The following is a 19,274-nucleotide window of genomic DNA, read 5'->3' as shown; positions in this document are numbered from 1 at the left end:
TATTAAATATCAAGTAACAAGGAGCCATTTTATTTTCGTTTAGTCTTCAGACCTAAACAAGACTACAGATTTATATACATATTTAAAATATACTGCAGTGTTCTGCCAATCCAAATAATAAGTTATAAATTAATATATAAAAATAATTAAAAAATGGAGATGTTTGATAATTTGTACTACGCGATGATTCCTCTTCTAATTACTGCTGCAATGGCCTTAATAATGGTCTTTTGCTTCAAACTTTTGATGAACCTGTCATCCAGTTTGAGGACAAATAAGCAAACGAAGCACGTGGCCGAGGTAAATTTTAATTTTAATATTTATTTTATTATTTATTATCATTGTCGTATGTGTAATTATAATTATCAAAAGGTTTAATTATTATTTTCAGTTACATGTGTCACCAAATGTTTAAATTTTAAATGCAATCAAGAAACTGGTGAGCCGATAACAGAATTTTGATAAAAAAAATTAATTTTAATCTAAACTTTGTAATTAAATTTAATATTTTTTTTATAATTATGATTATGATTTTTTGATAAATATTCAGTTTTAAAATTAAATTTCATTATTTAGTATTCATTTTTTTAAATTATTACCATGAACGTCTAGTGGGAAATGAGGATACGAATTTAAAAAAATTTTAATAATTTGATAAATAATTATTGTCATTATTTTATTTTTTATATATATTTATAACAGCAGATATATATTTATTTATTTTGCCAAGGAATGTACGTACCTTTAAAATAAAAAAACAAAAGTATCAGAATCATGGTAAGGATAAAATTATTCCTCAATGACTTGAGTTTTATTGTCAGTGGTAATTAATTGCACCAGACTGCCAGTTTTTGGAAGATTTTTTTTGTTACTCCATTGCCAGAAAAGTCTAAAAAAATAAAAATTATTTGAATTTCAAATAAAATTAAATCAGGGTGGCCACAAAGAAATGATTGAAAAATTCCCTGATATTTCCTGGTTTTCCAGTAAAGTTTTTCACATTTTTCCCTGATTTAGAAATTTCATTCGTATCATTTAGATATTCAAAGTTTTTATTATATGTTCATTATTAATAATTAAATTTGAAAATTAAATCATGCGAGAAACCAGAAAAAAAAGGGCAATAAAATAAATGAATATTGCCTACTTTTGATTATTCGATGTTCAAAATGTATAAGTTAAAATATTTAATAAGAAATTTTATGATTTAAATAAATTCAAAATACACTGGTTACAAAAATTGAAGAATATTAAAAAAATTTCAAATTTTTTAGTAATTTTCAACAGTTTGTAACTCGAAGGAAAATGATCGTACAATAAAAACAAAAAGTCAAACTGTCGCTTCAAGTGTCTAGTTTTCTGATCTGGGTCTTTATTTTTTTTTATTATGCACGGTTCCGGAGCAATCAAAAATCAATTATAATTATCGAAAAAAATTTATTGAACCTCGAAGACCGTTTTTAAGACGAGCAAAAATTTGGTAAATTTCTTTTTCGATAGTTTTCTTAGGATTACTCTGGAACCGCACATAATAAAAAAATATAAAGACTAGATCAGAAAACTAGACACTTGAAGCTACAATTTGCATTTTTGTTTTTGTCGTATGACCATTTTCCTTCGAGTTACAATCTGTTGAAAATCACTTTAAAATTTGAAATTTTTTTAATATCCCTTAATTTTTATAACTAGTGTATAATTTAAAATTTTTTTAATTTTGAACTGTTACAATTCAATTCCCGGATACTTTTTGCAATTCCCTGGCATTTCCATGATATTTCCCGGTTGCATTCAATTCTCTGATAATTCCCGGTTTTTTTTGGTTCGTGGCCACCCTGTAAATAAAAAAGCTGATACCCTTAACTAAAATACTGACTCAGAAATAAATTCCAACGGAGTCCAGGTACTGGTGTCAGCTTTAGGCATCCACTTGCGATTCATCGGAGTGTCCAAAGTAACGGGCAGTATTGAGACAACCGTAGCACTACTTGGCAATCCAGAACCATCAGCAGCCAGTGATTTAGTGAGCTGATGAACAGCAGCTTTGGCCATTCCGTAGCCAATCATACCAGGTGTGGCATCAAGTGCAGCTTTAGCACCAGTCAGTGATAAAAATCCTCCTTCTTTCAAATGATGAGCAGCAATACTAGCAGCTATCGTTGAACTCCATACACTTTGCCGCCACATCAGCTCAGTATTTGAAATAAAATCCTTGTGAGCCGCATTGCCACCAGCCCATCCACCAGCCACGCAAATTATTCCGTCTAATTTATCGTCCTGAAGAATTTCTTTGACCTGCTTAAGAATATTTGTCTCTTGCTCCTGCCAGCTGCTGCTACCATTCACTACAATGTTTGCGTCTGCTGATTCATTTTCTTTCATGTCAATATTTCCGACCCACTGTTAAAAAATTATTTTAATTATGGACATATTTATTTTAATAATTAAATTAAATTTAAAAATTATTGTTAAATTATTAATTAATTAATTACCCAATTATTTGATTTAAATTTATTAACGCATACTGATCCAAGTGCTCCTTTACCTCCGTAAATAAATACACGTCCAAGTACATTTGAAGACATTTTTTAATATATTTTTATATAATTGGAGATTGTAGACTGAAAACTGCTGAGTTTACTGGACTATTCTGAGATAAAAAGTGGGATTGTGTAATTTGTGTTCAAGAACAAGTTTTTTTACTCTCCTTTCACTTGTTGATAATTTTTATTATTATTGTCTTGTGTCTATCGTGTATTTAAATTTTATTTTACGCCATATTGATTTTCGCCGCCATATTGGAACTGTCAGCTGATATAGAAATGGTAAAATTAAAACAGTGCGTGGTAATTTTTAGTTGTTATCTTTTTAGTAATTAATTAATGATGTAATTAGAATTCGGGTTTATTATAAATTTAGTTTTTTAGTTGAAGTAAATGTGGGTAAGGTTTGAAATTAAATTGCGGCTTGATAAGAATACGGATGATTTGAATTTTTGAAGATGTCGCGCGCTTTTTGTAAATGGTAAAAATTTAAATAATAATTTGATTACAGAGCTAAGATATGTTGTTTTGGTTTAATTAATGTCTCTTAGAAGTAAATTACGAGATAAATTGACCAGTAATTGATCATGACAAGATTTCTGACCGTTTGAAGTATTTTTAAATTTTGAAAAATGGAAGATTTTATTTTAAAAATACTGTTCAAAATTTTGTTCGATTTTCGAGGAGAATTGTCATGGAATTTTGTTAAAATTTATTTATTTTATATGAACATCAACTTGCTGACAAAATTGGACGCAGATAAACAATAACGTGACAACTTACATAGACGTCATTTTGAAAAAATTGAGTTCAAAAATTTAAAACTATTTTTATAAAATTTATCTGGAAATTATTCGAGCACAAATTGCTTCCATGTGCTTCTATTAATTATTTCCAACAAAAAAAAAATTAGTTTGAAGATCTAAAATGAACAGATCCATAAAAAATCAACCAGAATTTTGTATTACGAAATATAAAGTAGCGAATCTAATTATCATAAACGTTTCATAAGACTTGACTCGGTTTTGCAAAATTACTAATCATACTTGTCTATTAAATCCAATTAATCTCAAGTAACTTGACACTGTACTGCTAAAATAATTACAGCAGAAATATTGTAACGTAAAAAGTTAATTACAAAAAAATTGAAAACTTGTAATAAGAAAAGTTCATTTATTATTTGTTGCAATAATGTAGCAAATTACTTGAATTTTAATTCTAATTAATGACTGGCCCTCTGCAATCTAGTATTTAAACTCAAGTTCCTTCACTCGATTTTACAAAAAGTTTTATCCTAGATAATTTATTTGTGTCAATAATTTTTTTTATTTTATGATTTACAAAACTTTTTTAATGCTAAACTACTCGAAAATAATTTTGAAGTTACTTCAGAATTATGGTAACACGTTATCCCTTATCTACATCCATGTGTACCCGAAATTAAATAAAATTTCTTTAAATAATGAGCCTACGGAGTTACTACTTTTACAAAACAGAAAAACATTTCCAAAAATTTCCCAAGTAGCACAGAGACAACTTTAAGATGTCATTTAAAAGGTCAAGAAAAATTTTATTTCGTTCCAATGCCAAGTTTTTATAAATAAATAAAACCTACAGATATTGATTCTAGAGTCATAAAAAATTTTTTGTTTTCTTTTTCTCATCTTAAAAAAGACATTTCAATCAAAAATGTCAAACTATATAACTTATATTTGACAATTATTTGTAATTCACTTTTTGTCATCACTTCTGTCATTTTTTCGGTAACAACTTTCTAATTGTTTTGTCATCATTTTGGTGTCTCATCGATAGGTCAAAAAACATGAGTGTGAATGTAGCAGACATCAGAAAAATTTAAAATCTTAAATAATTTAAAAAATAATATTTATAAAAAATGCACTTGTTAATTTCAAAATTTTTTAAAAATTTAATTTGATTAATCATTTACTCTACTCATTAATAATTTTAAATTTGCCTGATGTCTGCTACATTCACACTCATGAAAAAACAGCTTCAAAACTGCCATCATCTTATAGATGTCATAAAGCCAAGTGCATTCCCAAGTAACACACTTGGCTTTGTGACATCTATAAGATGTCAGTTTTTAGGCTGCTATTTCACTTATCGATAAAGCAACAAAATGTTGACAAATCAGAAAATTTATGTCACCGAAGAAATATCTGCTTAAAACTTGACACAAGTGACGACAAAAATTGTCGAGTAAATCATTTAAACTATTTTTTGATTGAAATGACTCTTTTAGGAAGGAAAAAAGAATACAAATTTCCTATGACTTCTACGCAAAAAAAAATTTTGAATCAAGAAAACATTTTGGAAGACAAACGTTTTTGGGAACCAAGTAAAGATTTTCTTGAACCAAGAAAATTTATCTTGATCAAAGGAGGTTTCTACTTTATCCAATAAAATTGAAGTTTTCACAAAATTTACTTTCAGTCAAGAAGTTTTTTTTTTTTAGGACTAACATCTGTATGTCTGTTTTACATAAAAAAAACTTGGCTTTGAGACAAAATAGAATTTGTCTTGTCCTTTTACAAGGCATCTTAAAATTGTCTCTGCTGCTCGGCTGGATTTATAAAAACAACCAAAAATCAAATTTAAAATTTTCCCGCTCTCCTCCATTTTAAAACCCGCGCCTTTAAAATTCAAAATGGCTCAACTTCTTGACTTTTCACTTCCATCTCACATCAGTTTCGTCCCATCTCTCTTCAACTCCTGATTTAAAGCCATAAAAATAATTATTATAAAACTAAAACTCTCTCTCTCTCTCCTCAAGCATCCTCTGGTACATTTATTTTCTCTTTTACTCCTTCTATATATAAAAATGAACATAAACGTGAACGTAGACGTTAACGTCGACGTGACATTAGCCCAGTTGGGTTAGGTTTTTTATCGTGAAAAATTTTATCGTATAAAAAAATATCGTTTTTTTTGTTCCGTGAAAAATTTTTCATGTCACGTTAGACTAAATTTTGTGTACTATTTAGTTTATTTAATAATCCATTTAAATAATAGTATCTATATATATATACATATACATATATAAATATACATACATACAAATACTAAAAAATATATATATACATATAGATACATAACTAACACTTGGGTGATTTAACAAATATTTAAACTCAGTGTGAAATTTAGGATTTAAAATATTTATTTATTTAATACGATTATAATAATAGTATTTTTAAATTCATTATTATTATTATTATTAATATTAATATTATTATTATTATTGATAGCTAGTAAAGTTGTAGAAAAATATATTCAAGTGACCCAAGTTAACGCATTTATATTGTATGTGATATTATACACGAAAAATAATGAGTCGTCATGAAGGTATGTACCAAATTTACTTATATATAACTCTATTATTATATATATCTATATATATGTATATATATATTTTCCTATCAATACTAATTATAAATTTTAATTCTGAATTTTCTATAAAAAAAAAGTTTTTATTTTTTATTAATGAAATTTTTTACTCCTCATTAATTATTTTATTTATTAAATAATAATTAAAATTACAGGATTAATTTAAATGGCAGCAAGAAAATTTAAAAAAAAAAATTGGAAATCCATTAATAAAATATAATTTATTATTAACTTGAAAATTACATGAGTAATTAAGATGGCAGCACATAAATGTTTTTTTTAGTAAATTAAAAAAAAGTTCTTTTTAATTTCATTTTTTTAAATTTAAATAATTCATCAATTACTAATTTATTTATTTTATTCCAATTAATTTGACCTAATTATACTGTGGTATTGGTGCCATTTTGATTAAAAATACTTTAGATTGTTACGAAAATTAATTTATTTGTTGTTTGATTTATTAATTAATTAATTTAGTTAATTAATTGCTTACGTTAATTTAAAATAATTAATTAATCGGAGTAATTGTTGAATTTATAAATTTTTAAACTGTTGCATAATATAAATATAAATATAAATATTTGTTTCATATATATACATATATATATATATATATATATATATATATATATATATATATATATATATATATATATATATATATATATATATATATATATATATATATATATATATATATATATATATATATATATATATATATATATATATATATATATATATATATATATATATATATTTTTATTTAGTTAATTATTAAAAATTTTTAACTATTTTAATGTATTATTTATTTGAAGGTTCTGATTATTGAGTAATAATTAATGTGTATATTTTTATTGGTTATTTCAACAATAGACAATTGATTTTTTTTATTAACGTCCTTATGATATTTATAGAATTTATTATCATTATTATTTTAATTATACAAATAATATTTATCAAATTTATTATACAATTATATTTTTAGTACTTTGATCTTTTATTTTTTTTAAGTCGCAGTTGAAATTCAATCATTCATTAGCAGATTAAGAAATTAATAAATAAATTTTTTATTTTAGGAGTAAGTTGCGACTCCTGTTTAAAAGGAAACTTTCGGGGTCGTAGATACAAGTGCCTAGTGTGCTATGATTATGATTTATGTGCTAGCTGCTATGAAGCTGGAGCAACAACAACACGACATTTATCTGATCATCCAATGCAATGTATACTAACAAGAACTGATTTTGGTAATTATTTATTTTTAAATTGACGTAGATAAGTTATAAATTTTCAGCCAACAGACGTAATTTTAATAAAATTGTGATCAAAGTTTTAAAACTAATTTAAAAAAAATTTATCCTGACATTCTTCGAGCACCTCGAGCATAACTTTCATTTGACACCCCAAGATATTGCAGGAAAAATTTTTTCTTTCGTTTAGACTCAATCGTACCCTAAACTAAGAAAAATTTTTTTTTGTTTTTTACTGTACTCTAAAATTTATTTATCTTTAATTAAAATCAATAAAAAATAATAATATTTTATTTAAGAACTTTATTATGGTGGTGAGGGTGTAAGTGTTGAACAGCCACAATCATTAACTTGTCCATATTGTACAAGAATGGGTTTTACCGAAGCAACCTTACAAGAACATGTGGCATCAGATCATCCGGATACTACATTTGAAGTGGTAAGTACTCAGTTTTTTTTTTCTAAACTTATTTAATTTAAAAGATTTTTAAAATCAAATTTTTATAATTTCGTAAATTTATTATTTTTTTAAATTAGTGGTAATTATGTATAAATATTAATTGATAATTAAATTGATTGGTTGGATAACGGGATTTAATTATATAAAATATGTATAACAGGTATGTCCAGTATGTGCATCATTACCTGGGGGTGATCCAAATCATGTAACAGATGATTTTGCAAATCACTTGACTACTGAACATCGCAGTGGACCTAGAGATTTAATATCCTTACTTGATGAACCGACATCTTCGCGACATGGTCCTCGAAGGATACCACATTCATCGCGTGGAGCTGGTGGTCAACGAACTAGACGGTATATACTTCTATTTAATTTAGTTAATCATAAATTTAATCATTGACATTAATTGCTTGGTAGAAAAAATTTACAATGAAATTAAAAGTTCATGTATTTGAAATTATAATAGAGTAGATAAATGTGTTGATTATAATTTTTGTTTTGGCACAAATTATTATTATGACTTGATTAAATAGTAGAAGACTAAATAAATTAAGTAGTGAAAGTAAAGAATTGATGAGGAAAGAATGAACATTGAATCAATTCATTTTATCACTAGAGTCGTTTGATTCATAAATGATGATAAGCAAAAGTTTAAATAATTTTATTATAAATTATAAATTTGAATTGGGGAAGTTGAACATAACTTAAAGTATTTCCTGTCTTTGTTTGAGTAAAAATAAATAATTAAAGATTAAGTTATAAAAAAAGTTTGAATAATATATTGCGGCCTCGTTTATGAGGATACTTTAAATAATTATTTTTTATAATTCATTTCGTTTAACATAATTTCAATCGCGGGATTATTTTTTCCCCAAGATTATTATCTCTGGTCACCGTGAGGTCAAAAAATAATTTTACCAACTTTACATTTATAGATTTTTTTTTAAACCCTTAGTTATATTATTTTAAATCGAAATAAACTATTTAAACTCCTGCTCATTGGTTTTTATTACTTACAAGACTCTAGTGACTAAATTAATTCATTTATTTCATTTCTTTTACTTTTTTTATCAAATCCTATAATTATTTTTAATAACAAAAATAATTATAATACTCGAATATAATATTTTCCAAAATTTTGTCCATATGTGCCTAAAAAAAAAAAAAAAAAAAATTTCAACAAATTTTTCCGACAGACGAAATACTCAAAATCACTTGTAACAAAAACACCGACGTCCATTTAATTAATCCAGTAAATAAATTATTCAGCATAAGACTCAAAAAATAATAATTTCCACTAGCATACAATCGCTGACTATTTTAATTATTTATCACCTAATTAATTAATATATATTTACATTTACAATAACAGAGAAAAAACATTAAGTTTGCCCACTAATTACCACAAAATAATAACATTTAACAACAAACTTTTTATTACTTCAAATGCGTACTCTAAAATTACTTAATATCAATTAATAATTAAAACAATTATATTTTTTATCTCCATTATTATAAATGCAATTTATTATTTTCACATCTCGCACACGTTAAATTTTTTTTTTTTTATTACTCATGCAGACACAAATTACGACAATAAAAATAATAATAATGTATAAAATATTTTAATTTCATTGTAAAAATTCTACTTTGCTCACTTTCTATTATTTTTTTACTAGAATTTATTTTTTAAAAAATCCAAACTCTCTTAGCAATTTTTTCTTTCAACTTAAATCCTCTTTCAATTTTTTTTGCTAGCAGTAAATCATTCATAAATTCCATTTAAAAATACTAATAATTAAAAACAACATTTCAATTTAAAAACGTGATTTATTGGTGACAAAATATCTAAGTATTATTATTCTCTTTTTTTTTTTTTTTTTTTTTCTTTCCCTGTTATCTTATAATTGTTTAGTGACGACAGGACCTTCAGGTCCAACATGCTTTTCAGTTCATCCGGTGGTCTAAGTCCCAGTAGCCGTGACAGTATAGATCCAATAGCTGAATTATTGTCGCAATTATCTGGAGTACGACGTGCAGGAACAAATACTGGCCAGACTTCACAACTACAGCAGCTGCAAATGCAATTACAATTAGAACGTCAGCAAGTTAGAGTGAGTTTATTGATGATTAATAATAACTAAATAAATTAATTTAATTATTTATTGATAAAATTATATGTAGGCTGCATCAAGACATCAATTGGAACGATTACCAAGAAGACAACCACAAGCTATCGGTTCAGTTACCGGTGGTACCAGTGGTACTGGAAGTTCTGCTGGTGGAAGTGGTACCAGCAGTAGTGCTATTGGTAGTACTAGTGGTAGTGGAAGTGCTGGTGGTAGTGGTAGTAGTTCTGGTACTGCTGGTGGTAGTGGTGGTGGTACTGGTACTGGTGGTAATCATCATCATCATTCAACAATGGCTGGTATTGTTGCTAATAATTCATCGAGTAATAATAATACGAGTAATGTTAACCCGTCCACCGGATCTGCCAATTCACAAAATTCAATGTTTTTATTACCTAGGTAATTATTTTCTTTTTATGCTGTAGATTTTTTCAATCATATTATTTTATCATGGCATGATTGAAGATATTATTAGTTTTTTTCAGCCTTGGTTTATATATTTATTTATATTAATGATAACTTGCCAAAATTACTATATAGAGCTCGGGGGTTAAATGAGCCGTATTATAAATTTGCATTAAAATTTTTTCCGAGGAAAAATAAGTCATTTTTTTTAATGATAGGGTAAGATGGGTCGGAAAAGTTTTTACTGGAGTAAATTTTATTTTTTATTTTTATGACAAAATTTATATCTTAGGAGACGAAATTAGTCATTACATGGAGATTTTTATTTGAAGAAGAGGTAAAATGGGGCATCGAAAATTTTTCATTTAATTGGGGGTAAAATGAGTCATACAATTTTTTTTTGGTAGAAAATATTTTTTTTAAGACAAAATCTATAGAAAAATTTATGTAAGAGGTAAAATTTGTTATTTTTTAATAGTGAGGTAAAATGGGCCGTATTGTAAATTTTTATTAAAGTTTTTTCCGAGGAAAAATGAGTCATTTTTTAAGTGATAGGGTAAAATGGGCTGGAAAAAGTTTTTATTGGAGTAAATTTTTTTTTTTTAATTTTTATGAGGCAAAATTGATATAAAATTGATTTCTGAATTTAGTCATGAAAATTTTTATTTGAGTAAGAGGTAAAATGGGTCATATGAAAATTTTTTATTCAATTGAGAGGTAAAATGGGTCGTATTTAAATTTTTAGGGTAAGAAAATTTGTTGCGAGACGTATTGAGTTGATAGGTAAATTTTTTATTTAATTGAAGGGTAAAATGGATCCTAGAATATTTTCTCGAGTAGTCAATTTTTTTTATAAGAAAATCAACAGATAAATTTATTTTAAAAGTAAAATGAGTTATTTTTTAATAGTGAGGTAAAGTGGGCCGTATTATAAATTTTTATTAAAAGTTTTAAGGTAAAAAAATTTCCGAGGTAAAATGAGTCATTTGTTTAGTGATAGGGTAAAATAGGTCATAAAAAATTGTGATTACCGTGAATTTTTTTTTATTTATTTTTTATGAGACAAAATTAATATAAAATTGAAGAAACAATTTTTTTTTGAAGCAATAAAATGTCAAAGATTTTTATTTGAGTAAGAGGTAAGATTGTCACCTCATAGTTTTTTATTAAATTGCAAAAATAATTTATTTGAAAGCAACCGAAATATTTATTTTTAAGAGTTAAGATGGGTAATTTTTTTTTCGAATGAGGTAAAATGGGCTGTATTGAAATTTTTGCGAAGCATAATCGGTCATGAAATTTGTTTATTTAATTGAGGGGAAAAATGGGTCTTTATTTTTAGTGATGTAAAATGGAACGTAAGTTATTTAAATAAAAAAAAGTATGAAATTTTTTAAATACTGAGCAAAAAGAACAATTCTAATTAATTGTTCTGCCCTCCGGCCGGAAAGTGGCAACTTTCGGGCCGCTGCCCTGAACGAAGTTGCAACTTTCCGGCTTCGTCGAGCAGAAAAATAGTATACGCACCTTGGCCAGTAAAAAAGAAAGCCTCAGACCACATGTTTGTCAGCCTCGGCCAACAATTACGCTCTGAGACTTTTCTTATTTTACTGGCCTAGGTATGCAATACACTATTTATAATTATACAATAATAAATTAATTTGAATAATAATAATAATAAATTTTTCAGATGCATTACATCAAGCCTATCAGAAACCCAGTTGCAGAATATAGAACGTGATAATGCAAATCGTAGTTTATTTGTTCGTGAGTTGGTAATCGGTACATTGTCTCAAACAGTTGCTGAATTAACAGAACAATTAGAAAAACAACAGTTACAATTACAATCACAAATGGCATTACAAGCACTACAAGAATTGTCACGACCAACAACAGTGACTGTAAGCTCGGAAACAAAATCAACTACAACGTTATGTGATTCTACTGATAGTAATAAAGACAAAGATAAAGATAAAGATGTTGACAGAGATGCTGATGGAGATAGCAAGTCAAGTTCTTGTAATTCATCACCTTCTGTGGCAGAAGCTGTGAGAGAACAGTCGCAACCTATTACATCTAAATCATCAACTCCATCATCAACTGGACAAGGACCACAATCATCGTCACCGTCACCGTCACCACAAACCCAAACACAAATTCAAACCCAGTCGCAGAGTACAGTAGCGTCAAATACGCATACGGCAACTAGTAGTGTCGCTAGTAATTTACAAACTCAAGCTGGACTTCCATCAGCAAATCCAATTGTTCAAACATTAATGCATAATGTTTTACCTCCTCAGCCATTGGTAAATTAATTTATTTTATTTAATTAATTTTATTATTAATCTTTAACGGTCACTTGGTCTATAAGACCCCAGACAATTTTAATGTCAAGGGAAAAAATATTTAAGATCTACATGAATCTGAATAGATATCAGTAGATGTCGTGATTTAAATGTAAATTTAAAATAAAAAATTAGATCGTTGATTGCATCGAGTTTCGGAAAATTTTAATGCTTTTGTTCTGGATCTAATTCTTACAATTGCAAACTAAAATATCATGATGAATATTTAGTTTTTGAAAAAAATATAAGACACCTTTTTTGTAGAGAATTTAAAGGGCTACAAAAAAGGTATCCTACAATTTTTTTCAAAATTGAATATTTACAGAGATATTTACGAAAAACCATTCATACTTTTGTCGGAATGACTTTTTAATTTTCTGAAGAAAATTTTGAAATTTATTTATTGAATTGAAAATATTTTTGGGAAATAAATTCTTTTATCGATTTCATATCTCAGTATATTCCTAATAATTTGACAAAAATTGAGTTTAAAATTTAAAAAAACAGATTTTTATATCTGTCCTTAAAAAGTCATTTTTTTCGTCATAGTTTTTTTTTCGTAATAAAAAATATAAATTTATCATCAAAATGAATACTAGCTTCAATAAGTGTTTACATAGGATTTATAAAATATTTATTCCCACCGTCTTATAGACTTTTTGTGACCGTTATGATTTTTTTTATAAAATATAAAATTTTGGTAAAGGTCTAAAACTGGGATTTATTTATTTCTAAAATTTTTCTTTTTCGCACATAAATTTAATTTTCATAGAAGTAATTTTACAATAAAAAATAAGTGACTCCTCATTTCTCGACCTTGACCATAATTTTTAAACAGTAAAATAATTTACAATTGATTATTTTTTTTTTATTTAATGATTAAAAGAAATAAAATTTGAGCTTGAAAAATTTTCAAAATACCTAAAAAAATTAGTATCAAACTTAGGAATTAATTATTTGAAATTTAAATATTTAATTCTATAGAAATTATTTTTTTTTTTATAAAAAAAAAATTAAAACCAAAGTATATACATTAGACTGATTCAAAAAAATCGACTAATTTTTTTTTTCTTCATTATATCGAAAATATTGTTGGAAATGACGAAAAAAAAATACTGTGAAAGTTTGAGCTCTTAATATTAATATAAACAACTGCCGCATCGCGATTTTCTATTTCCCGTTTAAATAACATGGGAAAATTTATTTTTTAAGCTTTGGAATTTTGTAACTCTCGGTAGGACCAATACTTTTAAATGTTCAAGTCATATTCTTATGGGAAATTTGACGCTCTACAAAAAAGGTCTCTTATAATTTTTCGATATTTTTATTTCTCCAAAAGTTATTCGAAGTTGAAGTTAGATTGACGATAAATTTTTACATTTTTTTAATTTTTTGACGCAACCATCAACTTTATCGGAAAATTTTATAGGACATTTTTGTAGAGCATTTTATTTCCTATAATTTATCTTATAGAAAATTTTCGATATTTCTCACAAGTCGTAAGTTATTTGCAATTAACTGAAAATTTTCTTAAATAATCTAAATTTTGTTGCTTAAAATTAATTATATTAAATTTTCAGTTAATTGTAAATAACTTACGACTTGTGAGAAATATCGAAAATTTTCTCTAAGATAAGTTATAGGAATAAATGCTCTACAAAAATGTCCTATAAAATTTTCCGATAAAGTTGATGGTTACGTCAAAAAATTCAAAAAATGTAAAAATTTATCGTCAATCTAACTTCAACTTCGAATAAATTTTGAAGAAATGAAAATTTCGAAAAATTATAAGAGACCTTTTTTGTAGAGCGTTAAATTTTCCATAAGAATATGACTTGAACATTTAAAAGTATTGGTCCCACCGTCAGCTACAAAATTCCAAAGCTTAAAAAATAAATTTTCCCATATTATTTAAACGGGAAATAGAGAATTGCGATGCGGCAGCTGTTAATATTAATATTAAGACCTCAAACTTTCACAGTATTTTTTTTCGTCATTTCCAACAATATTTTTGATATAATGAAGAAAAAAACAATTATTCGATTTTTTTGAATCAGTCTAATATATATAAGAATAGAGTCTAATATATATATTTAAGAATATATAATAATAAAAATAGGTATTGCAGCAACCACTGCCGCCATTACCACCAACACGAAACACGGGTACTGGTACAATAAGAGAATCAGCAACAACAATCGGTGCATCTCAACCACCAGCATATTTAAGTAGTCGGGGTGGTGTTAATTCTGTCAACGTAACAACAAATTCATCACGTAGAAAACCTGTACGATCTGTTGACGGTAGAAACCAATCAACAGAACCACCACCACCCCACTAACCCCCGTCTCTAGATTTTATGCCCCTAAAAAAAACATAAACAAAAAAAAATAATTAACGCTTTATTCATTTAATGTTTTTGTTCTTTTTTTTTTCTTTATTTTTATCTTATAAAAAAAAATATTAATCGGAAAGGTCCTTAATTAAAGAAAACTAAGTAATTAAATTACATTTTAAAAATTATTAATTAATTAAAATTATAATAATAAATAAATCCTAATCCTTTAGCACTAGTCCTAGCGCTGTTTAGAACACCTCATCATTGTTGTTAATTATTATTATTATTATTATTATTATTATTATTATTATTATTATTATTATTATTATTAATATTATTATTATTATTATATATTGATAAGTTGATCCCAGTTAATTGCTCCAGTTAATTTTTAATTATATAAAAATTAATTACCCATGCAATTAGGAAAGAAATATATATTTCAATTGGACACTCACTGAGAATATATATACACTTTTAAAAATATATATATATTGATGTGTACTATTATAAATTGCTATACATTTTTTTTTTATTAATTATTGCGCCGACGTCTTTTTTTTAATGTAAATATCAACTATTATTAATACTATTATTATTATTATAATTATTGTAATTTGCGTCTGCATGAATAATAAATAAAAAAAAAAAAAATTTAACGTGTGCGAGTTATGAAAATAATGAATTGCATTTATAATAATGGAGATAAAAAATATAATTATTTTAATTATTAATTGATATTAAGTAATTTTAGAGTACGCATTTGAAGTAATAAAAAGTTTGTTGTTAAATGTTATTATTTTGTGGTAATTAGTGGGCAAACTTAATGTTTTTTCTCTGTTATTGTAAATGTAAATATATATTAATTAATTAGGTGATAAATAATTAAAATAGCCAGCGATTGTATGCTAGTGGAAATTATTATTTTTTGAGTCTTATGCTGAATAATTTATTTACTGGATTAATTAAATGGACGTCGGTGTTTTTGTTACAAGTGATTTTGAGTATTTCGTCTGCCGAAAAAATTTGTTGAAACTATTTTTTTTTTTTTTTAGGCACATATAGACAAAATTTTGGAAAATATTATATTCGAGTATTATAATTATTTTTGTTATTAAAAATAATTATAGGATTTGATAAAAAAAAGTAAAAGAAATGAAATAAATGAATTAATTTAGTCACTAGAGTCTTGTAAGTAATAAAAACCAATGAGCGGGAGTTTAAATAGTTTATTTCGATTTAAAATAATATAACTAAGGGTTTAAAAAAAAATCTATAAATGTAAAGTTGGTTAAATTATTTTTTGACCTCACGGTGACCAGAGATAATAATCTTGGGGAAAAAATAATTCCGCGATTGAAATTATGTTAAACGAAATGAATTATAAAAAATAATTATTTAAAGTATCCTCATAAACGAGGCCGCAATATATTATTCAAACTTTTTTTATAACTTAATCTTTAATTATTTATTTTTACTTAAACAAAGACAGGAAATACTTTAAGTTGTGTTCAACTTCCCCAATTCGAATTTATAATTTATAATAAAATTATTTAAACTTTTGCTTATCATCATTTATGAATCAAACGACTCTAGTGATAAAATAAATTGATTCAATGTTCATTCTTTCCTCATCAATTCTTTACTTTTATTATTTTATTTATTTAGTCTTCTACTATTTAATCAAGTCATAGAAAAAATTTGTACCAAAACAAAAATTAAAATTAACAAATTTATCTAATCTATTATAATTTATTCCATCGATTCTAAAAATTTTTCCATTCATTCTGAAATTTAAATTTTTTGTCACTTTTCTCAATTACTATTCAGTCGAAAAAATTCAACAATTGTCAATACGATCATCGATTGGATTTACGTAAAATATTAATCAGACCTTTTTTATATAAATTTAACCTTTCCCTTGTTAATTTTTTTTTTTTGTATCTTTAATACTTTACCCACGATTACAATTTCATTAATTAAATCATAAACTTTATAAATAATTTTATTTTCCTTCAATTTTTCTTTCCTTCAAAAAAAAAAATCTCTAAACCCAATCATCATTTTTTAGTCATTTTTTCTTGTCCTATAGTTAAAACAAAAAAGTTTCTTTTTTTTTATTAATAATAAGGAATTTATTTATACAATTAATAAATATATCTCAGTGATTATGTCGTAATTAATCCAGTGTCTTGAAAATCATTTAATGAAAATAATGAATTAAAAAAAAAGCTTTATACGCAAGCTATTATTTAATTAAAAAAACAATTTAATAATAATTATATTTAATTAATTAGTTAAATAAAATAAATAATTAATTTAAACAAACAAACAAAAATACATATATTTATTTTTGTTTGTATTATACATTTTTTTTCGCGCTAATTTATTCAAACTTTTTTTTTTGTTATACTAATCTTATCATTTAATTATTTATAGATGTGTCAATACAATGATTGCTAATTAATAAGAGTGAATGGCAACTATTGTTACATATTAAAATAATAATTATTACATTATTAATTAATATTATTATTATATTAAAAAAAAAAATAAATGAATAATTAAAAAATATTCAACAAAAATCTTAATAATTTTACAATTTTATTTATTTATTTTTTTTTTGTTCTTTCCATTTATAAAAATATAATTGATCGATAATTTTAATTATTAATTAAAGTAGAATATTTTATTAATTGCTAATATTAGTTATTTAAATTCTTATCATCTATATTATTAAGAGAATAAGGAAAATTTTAGTAATAAAATTTAGTTGTCCCAAATAAATTTTAGTTTAACAGAATTTAATAAACCAATTTAATTGTCCGAAGAGAAATTTTTTCTCAGTGCAAAGATTTGTAATAAAAAAAAAAAAAAATAAATGAATAATTAAATTCAATTTAAAAAAAATGTTGAAAAATAAATTATAAATACCCGTGTAAAAAAAATTCGTTCCAAAAAGATTCCAAAAAAGTTTCGTATGTGGAACTTCTAAACATGAGACAGATTAGAACTTCGAATAGAACTTTTTTGGAACGTTAGTAATTTTGATGGTAAAACAAAAGTTTTTATGACATTCCAAAAATATTTAAAATTGGTCCAAAAATCATTACTTTACACCCTATTATTGAACTAAAATAGAAGTTCCAAAAACATTCCAAAAAAGTTCCAGAATCACCATTTTTGACTCTTTTACAAAATAAAAAAGGCGTTCCAAAAATTTTCCAAAATCACTCCTTTTGTATCTTTTGTAGAATAAAGACGTTCAAGAAACATGCCAAAATAGTTCAAAAATCACTACTTTTGAATTTTTTATAGAACTAAAAAAAATGTCCATAAAAAATTCCAAAAAAGTTCCAAGAACGTCCTTTTTTGACTCTAAGTTTGCTCATACCATCAAAATTACTAACGTTCCAAAAAAGGTCCATTCGAAGTTCTAATCTGTCTCATGTTTAGAAGTTCCACATGCGGAACTTTTTTGGAATCTTTTTGGAACGAATTTTTTTTACACGGGTAGGTCTAAATTAGATTTAATTTGATTTATTTATTTATTATTTTCAGTTAAATATTTTTTTTACTAACATTTTTTTTTAAATATCCCGCCTTTTGTCTTAGATGTCGCTTGATGTGTGCGGAGACTATATATAAATATATATAATATATGACTTTTTTCCATTTGTCTGATATTTTTTTTTATTTCTTACATTTAAATTTATGTTTAATTATTATAATTATTGTAATTATTATTATTATTGTTATTGTTAATTACGGGACTAATTAGTAATTAATACTAATGAATACTGGGTTAATTAATATTTAAATATAATGATTAATTTAATTATTAATTATTATTTTAATTCTTTATTTAAAACTCATGTAAATTTTAGAGTTTGAATTTTCCCGCGCGTTTATTTTAAATGGCGGCGCCAATCAGACGCCGCGCGTTAGAATTTCAGGTGAATTTTATTTGTAGGACGCATTTGCCCAGATCCAATCAACAAGTCACCAAACTATACATATATACATAATTTTTACCTTTCTTTCTTCTACCTCCACCTATTTACCCCTACCTTTACCTTTTACTCAAAAAGCCATTACCCTCATGACTCATACTTCCGTTTGTTCTAAAAAATTAATCCCATCATTAAATCCCTACAATAAAAATAAATAAATTCAATAAAATCTTTAAATTTAAACATAAAAAATCTGTCTTTCCATAAATCTCAATATCGATTTCTGATATATATTTTTACTTAAATTTCTTATCAATACTCTACAGTTAAGTAAATTTATCTTCCATCTCCATCTCCATCTTCCATCTTCAGTTACAATTTACAACCACTACCATACTATGCTATCTCATTACTTATTATTATTAGTACTACTACAATATATATGT

At 25.2% G+C, this 19,274-nt stretch overlaps 2 protein-coding genes across 7 annotated transcripts; one reads left to right on the top strand and one right to left on the bottom strand.

Moving 5' to 3' along the window:
* Window positions 1-656: 656 nt before the first annotated feature.
* On the bottom strand, window positions 657-2,791 carry LOC130671564 (dihydropteridine reductase). Its single transcript, XM_057475565.1, has 3 exons — window positions 2,490-2,791; window positions 1,874-2,397; window positions 657-889 (listed from the first exon to the last, which is right to left on the bottom strand). Exons 1-3 carry the CDS (start codon window positions 2,580-2,582, stop codon window positions 790-792), a joined length of 717 nt encoding a protein of 238 aa, XP_057331548.1. The 5' UTR covers window positions 2,583-2,791; the 3' UTR covers window positions 657-789.
* A 116-nt stretch (window positions 2,792-2,907) lies between these two features.
* LOC130671241 (E3 ubiquitin-protein ligase KCMF1-like) lies at window positions 2,908-15,110 on the top strand. Of its 6 annotated transcripts, none has more exons than XM_057475199.1 (9): window positions 2,908-3,021; window positions 5,807-5,903; window positions 7,025-7,192; window positions 7,495-7,634; window positions 7,816-8,012; window positions 9,574-9,772; window positions 9,843-10,186; window positions 11,883-12,498; window positions 14,657-15,110. In XM_057475199.1, exons 2-9 carry the CDS (start codon window positions 5,888-5,890, stop codon window positions 14,876-14,878), a joined length of 1,902 nt encoding a protein of 633 aa, XP_057331182.1. In that variant the 5' UTR covers window positions 2,908-3,021; window positions 5,807-5,887; the 3' UTR covers window positions 14,879-15,110. The 6 variants fall into 6 exon arrangements, with proteins under 6 accessions (XP_057331182.1, XP_057331103.1, XP_057331425.1 ...); XM_057475120.1 differs by lacking the exon at window positions 2,908-3,021 and adding an exon at window positions 5,308-5,343; XM_057475442.1 differs by lacking the exon at window positions 2,908-3,021 and adding an exon at window positions 5,383-5,534 and having other exon boundaries at window positions 9,592-9,772.
* Window positions 15,111-19,274: the final 4,164 nt, after the last annotated feature.

Source organism: Microplitis mediator, chromosome 1 (assembly GCF_029852145.1).
Source record: "Microplitis mediator isolate UGA2020A chromosome 1, iyMicMedi2.1, whole genome shotgun sequence".
NCBI lineage: Eukaryota > Metazoa > Arthropoda > Insecta > Hymenoptera > Braconidae > Microplitis > Microplitis mediator.
The sequence above is the reverse complement of the archived record's forward strand: the minus strand, read 5'-3'. Positions and strand labels throughout refer to the sequence as shown.

Bases quoted from the DNA above. Each gene is read 5' to 3' on its own strand.
- LOC130671241 (XM_057475199.1), top strand. The intron at 7,193-7,494 runs GTAATTATTTAT...ATTTTATTTAAG, and splicing joins ACTAACAAGAACTGATTTTG to AACTTTATTATGGTGGTGAG. The intron at 7,635-7,815 runs GTAAGTACTCAG...TATGTATAACAG, and splicing joins CGGATACTACATTTGAAGTG to GTATGTCCAGTATGTGCATC.
- LOC130671564 (XM_057475565.1), bottom strand. From the start codon at position 2,582: ATGTCTTCAAATGTACTTGGACGTGTATTTATTTACGGAGGTAAAGGA. The intron at 2,398-2,489 runs GTAATTAATTAA...ATTTTTTAACAG, and splicing joins AATTTAAATCAAATAATTGG to TGGGTCGGAAATATTGACAT. The intron at 890-1,873 runs GTCAGTATTTTA...TTATTTTTTTAG, and splicing joins CCGTTGGAATTTATTTCTGA to ACTTTTCTGGCAATGGAGTA.